The sequence below is a fragment of the Humulus lupulus genome, chromosome 1 (assembly GCF_963169125.1).
Source record: "Humulus lupulus chromosome 1, drHumLupu1.1, whole genome shotgun sequence".
Taxonomy (NCBI): Eukaryota; Viridiplantae; Streptophyta; class Magnoliopsida; order Rosales; family Cannabaceae; genus Humulus; species Humulus lupulus.
In genome coordinates this window covers 261,873,875-261,881,797 of record NC_084793.1, presented here as the reverse complement: position 1 = coordinate 261,881,797, position 7,923 = coordinate 261,873,875, and the positions used below count along the sequence as shown (strand labels likewise).

General features: G+C 28.4%; 1 protein-coding gene across 1 annotated transcript; it reads left to right on the top strand.

Moving 5' to 3' along the window:
• Positions 1–1,542: 1,542 nt before the first annotated feature.
• On the top strand, positions 1,543–2,540 carry LOC133806012 (classical arabinogalactan protein 9-like). Its single transcript, XM_062244149.1, has one exon. It carries the CDS (start codon positions 1,710–1,712, stop codon positions 2,187–2,189), a length of 480 nt encoding a protein of 159 aa, XP_062100133.1. The 5' UTR covers positions 1,543–1,709; the 3' UTR covers positions 2,190–2,540.
• Positions 2,541–7,923: the final 5,383 nt, after the last annotated feature.

Sequence of the window (7,923 nt, the reverse complement as noted above, 5' to 3'; positions counted from 1 at the left end):
CAAATATTCGGAGAATCGATCATTATGGTAATTATTGCTTTCATAACCAATGGGATCTTAGTTTTGGGTCTATAATTTATTAATTAATTATATATGTTCTTTTAAAGACAATCTGAAAAGGGAATAAAGGAAAAAAATAAAAAAGAAGACAAAATAAAACAAATGAAAACATCAAGATGGGTGCACTATAAATTAAAAACACTAACAAACACTATAATATGTCAATTTCCTAATACAAAATTTCTCAACTTTTTGGAGCATAAAACCATTATGCGGGCCAACTACAAAATAATCATAATTATTATGTGAGTTGCACATGCACACACGACCCTCTTCTATCCGAATCATCTAACCCTCTTTTCTTTGCCAGCTTTTGCCAGCTCCTATTTGGTCATTCTTCTAATAATATATCTATATACTATATCTATATAAACAACCAATACTTGATAAACTAAACCAATTTGCATCTATTTCCTATCACAGAGAATAAATACCACTGTCACCCCCTTCTTGCCACGCGTCCCTGACAATTGGATTTTGATACGTGTCTTCGTACAAATCCAGTTTAATGTGTTTTTCCATACACCTTCGGGGCTAGGTTACTGTCCAAGCACGACAAAAAGACATTGAGATTTTTTTAGGCCAATGAAATTATTCTCAATTTCTTTTAAAAAAACATTTTAATCAGTCCATATGAACATGTTAGTTGTTTCCCATTTACAACGGTTACATTATTAATATATTTATTATATGTGCATAAGGCTGGCTAATCACCCAGCTAATTAAATATTGGAACAAATAAATTAAAATAATGTATGACTACCGAGAACTTTCTCGTATGGGGTCTTAATCAGAGCTGCACAATAACGACACGTGTGCCAAACTTATTTTTGACTTGGCAATTTTGTCATAGAAGCGATGATCAAATTCACCGAATAGGATCATGCCACGTGTCGAAATGGAACAGAAACTACGGTCAGGTCGTTCGTACATCATATTTTTTGTGTGGACTTTGGTTCAATTGTACTATTTTTTCAAAGTTACGGGGGTAATTCGGTAAATCCAGCTACACAGATTTGGAGTTGTTGAAAAGGTTAACGCGTAATACAGACTGTGAAAGTTCGACGCTTCTTTACAGAAACAATATTATAACGCCGAAAACCTATACGTCCGGTTGGTTCGGATTTGGACGTTTCACTAACAACCTCCCCTGCAACCGACACATGTCCAACACATATGTCATTATTTGTAATTTCACTCCCCTGAATAACTACTTAAGTCCCAAAATGACCTTATAAGGACACATGGAGAAATGTCACATTGCAATTAGGTGCGCCTCCCCTTATGTGATCATTAGTAGAAATTTCTACGAAATTAAAGGGTAGAGAAGGCTGACCAATTATTCACACCGCCCAATTGCCATGTTTTGTTGGGTTAGCACATTAGTAGTTGTACATGTATACATAATCCATACGTGAATACAAGTATTGTACAAATAATATATATATAAATATTTATTAAACGATTCGAGGAATCTTAAGCATTATTGATTAAGCGCTGTCTTTGTTCAGCTCTCCACTTTCTTCCCCTCCTTTTTATATTCGCATTCTTCTCTTTTCCACTCACAACTCAACTCAGCTCTCCCTCCCTCTCTCGCTAAGCACAACTCTCCCTTCTCTGTGTTTTCTTTCTCTCTTTCTCATACGAAGATGGGTTCTTCTGGTCTTCAAGTTTTCATGATCTTGGCTCTCTTGGCGACCTCATGCATGGCTCAGGCCCCATCATCACCACCAACGGCCTCACCACCCACTGCCACGCCACCAACCGCCACACCCCCCACCGCAACTCCTCCCACTGCCACCCCACCCGCCGTAGCACCTCCACCAGCACCAGTTGCCTCCCCCCCTTCCCCAACCCCAACCCCAACCCCAACCCCAACCCCAACCGCAACCCCAACCGCTGCTCCAACTCCCAGCTCCCCGGCTCCCAGCTCCGACTCACCGGCTTCGGCTCCTGGTCCCGATACTTCTTCACCACCAGCTCCCACACCAGCTGGTACTCCCTCTTCTGACACGCCAGCTGGTGCTCCCGCTTCTGACTCACCAAACGGCGCTTCTACCTGGGCTAGCCGAGCCGTTATCGTTGGAACCGCTCTTGCCGGTACATTCGTTGCCGTGGCTTTGGCTTAGAATGGATTTCGTCCACGTGAGTGATTCATCGGCGTTTAGATCTTTGATGGGAATGGTCGGTTGAGATCTATTTATTTTATTTGTCTATTTTTTTCGGGGTTAATTATTATTTTCTTTTCCATTTTTTTTCATTTTACTCTTTATCTGTTGTGTTTGTTCATTCTATTTCTTCTACATTATTTGGGCTTGAATGATTTGAGTGGAGAGGTGGAATTTTGGGATGGTGGAGACTACGCTCTATGATTCATTTGTTTTTGTGTCAACACGTGTATTGATTTTATGTAGATGAGTCTGATGTAAATCTAATAATAGTTTAATAAAACAGTTTTTCATTCTTTTTCTTGTGATTTATTATTTTTCTTCACTTCAATAAATACTAACTTTAATAACGAATATAGGAAGTTATTATAAGATATTTTACCAAACTCCTTTCGGTAATGTAGTGCGCACCTCTTGAAAATACCTGGTCAGTTTTAGTAGACAATTTCTTAATAGTTTGATCAGGTTTTAATTAGTTTATTTTTAGTGGAATAATAATAGTTTAATTAGTTTTGTGCATATCATTATACTTCTCATGAATTACTGTTGATGATGTAACATAAAATATGTACAGCTCATGAAGTTGGCACTTGGCATTTGGCATTATATAGTAGTAACTTCAAAGATAAGATTAACTTTTACGTAAAGGCTTTTCTTTCTAGAGTAAAAGTAATCGTTTGGTATCAAATTGTGACACATAACATATTAGTCTAAATTTGAAAAGAATACATGGGAAGAGAGAGAGAGAAATCTCTATTTTCTTCCATTTACATATAGGCTGTGTCTAGTTTGTCAAAGAATACTGAATAGGACTAGTTATCTAACCTTCATGTTGTCCATATGGACGTGGATAAACAATGTGATGAGTGTTATATATAGTTTTGATATTGAACTCATACATAAGCCAGCACCACTTTTTAGTTGTTGGAGATTCCTAGGGACCTTTTGGCTTCTCCTCAGCTGTACTGTGTCACAATAAAAATGCAATTTTATTAAGTACTTGTTGTCTAACACGTCCGATTAAGTGTGGACTCGATAATGATTCATGAGATAATGCCATCATTTTTTATAAATAAATAAATAAAAGCTAGGGCCTTATTAATTTTCAATTTTGATACCTCTCGACTCCAATTAATAGATAGTTCGAATGTGTTAGTAGTAGTAATGATGGTTGAGTCTTTTTATCACTGAAACGTTAGCAAGGAAGGAAAATGTAATGTCTTGGTAAAAAGCTTTACGAAGTCAAATAATTTAAGTAAGTTCAAGTCACATTATTGTTAGTTGACAAAACATCCAATGAGAGAGAATAAGTAATTCCTTGAGTACATATTGTAATTAATGGACATGTTCACTAGGGATCCGCTGACTTACTCCATGAAGGTGACAAACTCGAACTCAGTTTGTCACCTGTTACTTCAAGCTATTTAATTAAAAGAGTTGTATTATACTTGTACAGTTTGTGCGAGACAAAAAAAAAAAAAAAAAAAAGACAAAGTCATTGTCTTCTAAAATATTTGTTACAATTATTCATATTATTTATTTTAGCCATATTTTGAATTCTGAATTCAAATTTAGTTTAAATTTAAATAAAATATTCCATATATATCATGCATATTTCTACACACGCATGAATATCAAACTATGTTTACACTGCAATATATCTCAAAAAGTATTTTTTTTAGTAAGTTTTATGCACGTGACAAATATAGAGAGAACTCACTGATTGTGCAATATATGTTTATTTATTTATGGTTGATTTATAGATTTTGGTATTTTTCTTACATTTTTTGGAAGTAGAAGAAATTGAAAGTGGATCATGTGTTGTGATATTATCTACTATATGTACTCAAAAAAATATATCTATATCTTCAAAATTAATTAGCTAACTGAGTATTGGTATTAGTATCCCTATTTTTAACTTTTTGACAAAACACAAGGTCAAAAAGTTAATTTTAAAAAATAAAGGGTTCAAACGGGCAATCGGCGAAAATAAATCTTACACAAAACATACATTTTCTTGTACATAATTTAGACTTTATATAATCTAAAACCATCCAAAGCTTATAATAACAACAACAATAATAATAAATAAAAGTACATGTACAACAAACTTTTTTAACTTTATCTTTTAAAAGGAATCCCTATTTCACAATCTCCCAAAAAAATTATTTAAAAATATATATTTTTTAATAATTATTAAAGACTGCGCGAAGCATGGTTATATTTTCTAGTATATATATAAATGAGAACTTCAAGGAGATGATCTAGCACTCTAAAATCTCTTCAAAGCACTATTTTTATTTTCTCCTTTAATTTACTTTTTTTTTATTCATTTTAGTTACAAATTAGTTTAAATTTAAATGAGATATTTACAAGTTATTTATTTAAATTAGTAATATTATATATAAATATCTCATATTATATATAATATTATAACATGAGTCTTTATCTCACTACACCTAACGTCTTCTTTTTTGAAAAATAAAAACATATTTTTTTAAAAAGAAACATTACACAATCCACATTAACACGTTTACTTTTTTTTTTTTTTTTAAATTAGCTACACATTAGCTTAAATTTAGTTACATATAGAAAAAATATAGTTACACATTAGTTTAAATCTAAATATTTTATTCACACGATATTATTTAAAATAATAAAATTATATGTAAATATATATTCGTGATTTTATATAAATATTATAAACATTCTATATTAATCTCATATTTTACTCTACTCTAATTTTTCTATTTTTTTTCTCTTATTTTCTCTAAACTCATTCAATTTCAAATTCAGGTACATAACTTTCAATGTATATCATGCATATTTCCACACACGCATCAATATCAAATTATGTTGACACTGTAATACATCTCAAAAAGTATTTTCAAGTAAGTTTTATGTACCTGACATATATAGAGAGAACTCGCTGATTGTGCAATATATGTATATTTATTTATAGTTGATTTATAGATTTTGATATTTTTCTTACATTTTTTGGAAGCAGAAGAAATTGAACGTGGATCAAGATGTTGTGATATTGTTTACTATATGTACTGAAAAAAGTATATTTGTATCTTCGAATTTAATTAGCTAACCGAGTATTGGTATTGGTATTGGTATTGATATTAATATTGTTTTAATTTCGGTTATCTATATATCTATTTTTTTATTATAATATAATTATATTTTTATTCAAAAGTTAATAGTTGTACAAAATATTATAATTATTATCATCAATCATCAGTATTTTTCTTTTATTTGATATTTTCTTAAGCTTGTGACAAAATGGTATTACTAATGATATTATTTGTATTTGTGATTTGTTTTCACTATAATAAATAAATATTTTCTAGATTGTAATTTAGTGGATATTCCAGCAGCAACAAAAGATACAGATGGTGATGTGAAAACAAAAAAAATATTTTTTAGAAACAAGAAATATATTATGAATTAAAAAGAATATTATTATGACAATTGTTGTTAATATTGTTTGTTAATTAAATTATAAATATAAATAAACATTAATTTTTCACATTTTTTATTTTACTTTTCTAATCTATGGCTATTAATTAATTAAGGAAAAAAAGCTCTATCCATTTTCTCTTTTTCTCATTTTTATTTTAATAATAATAATTATAATAGATGCCAATTAAAAATATTTAAATAATAATAGTAAATAATCTATCTATTTGAATTTTTAACCTTTTGAGAAAACACGGGATCCAAATGTTAGTTTTTAACAATATATGATCCAAACGGGTCTAAATGTTAATTTTTAAAAATAAATGGTCAAAGCGAGTAATCAGTCAAAATATAGTATTCAAATAATTGATCTATCTATTTCTATTTTTAACATTTGGACAAAACTTAAGGTCCACAAGTTAATTTTTTAAAATAAAGGTTCCAACGAGTAATCAACTAAAATACAATGTTCAAAATGGTGTAAACCCTTACAAAAAACATAAATTATAAAAATGTGTATAATTGAATTTTTATAAAGAATTTTGAACCTTTTGAATAAATACATGGTCCAAAGGTTAATTTTTAAAAATAAAAGGTCAAAACGGGTAATCGACCAAAATACAATATTCAAATAATCAATCTTCGTATTCTTATTTTTAACATTTTGACAAAACACGAGGTCTAAAAATTAATTTAAAAAAATAAAGGGTTCAAACGGGTAATTGGTGAAAATAAGCCTTACACAAAACATAATTTTTCTTATACTTAACTAAGACTTTATATATATATATATATAAATATATATAACCGCTCAAAGCTTATAATAACAACAACAATTATAATAAATAAAAGCACATGTATAACAAAAAAATTTAACTTTATTTTTTAAAAGAAATCCCTACCCCACAATCTCCCAAAAAAATATTTTAAAATATATATATTTTTAATAATTACAAAATACTGTGCGAAACACAGTTATGTTTTCTAGTGTATATATAAAGGAGAGCTTCAAAGAGATTATGTGGCACTCTAAAATCTCTTCAAAACACTATTTTTATTTTCTCTTTTAATCTAATTTTTTTTATTCATTTTACGGATTAACATAATAATAATTTTTTTTTATTCTTTTTATTAATTAATTTAATTTAAGGAGATATTTATAAGAAGTTATTATTTAAATTAATAATATTATATATAAAAATCTCATGTTATTATTTAAATTAATATAAATAATATTACATAAAAATATCTTTTCTTGAACTACCTTATACGACAAATTATATACCCGTTTATTATATATTAGAATTTGAGTCATCATATAGTTATTCTTATCATATTTGTCATCTTAATAATAATAATATAATAAAATGTACCATATACTTTTTAAAATGTAGATTTTCACTAAAAATTACTAAAAGATAATATTAATTTAAATTCAAAACTAAAATATCTTAACAATTACAAATATCAATATATATATACACATATTAATTTAATTAAAAATTTATTTAGCTTAAATATGTTAACTACTTAATCATTGAAATATACTAAAAATAAATAAATTTAATCAAAAAAATGACAATAGACGTTCTCACGTAGCTATTCCTATTTACCATCTTAATGAAAATGATAATCTAATAAAATGTACTTCACTTGTTTTAACATGTAGTTTTTCATTAAAAATTACTAAAAAAAATAAAATTACTTTAAATTCAAAATTAAATATCTTAACAATTAAAAATATCAATATATATACACACAATATTAATTTGACTAAAAATTTATTTAACTTCATGGCCTGGTTCTCAATTGCTCAAGAGAATAGTAATCAATAATTCTAATTTCAATGTAGAATTTTCTCTCTCTCTCTTATTCTATATATATATATATATATATAGATTGTATATCTAAAATTATTGGTTTGTGTATATCCTATGAGTATCCTTCCAAGTGTACAATTATTTTCTTAAGTTTTTCGTGTATTATACTCAAGTACATGACTTTTAATGTATATCATGCATATTTCCACACACGCACGAATATCAAACTATGTTCATACTACAATATCTCAAAAAAATATTTTCAAATAAGTTTTGTACACCTGAAAAATGTAGAGAGAACTCATCGATTAAGACCCGCAGATTACATAATAGTTTTCAGTTTTCTATATATCTATTTTTCTTATTATATTATAATTATGTTTTTTATTCAAATTAAAGTGAATAGTTTT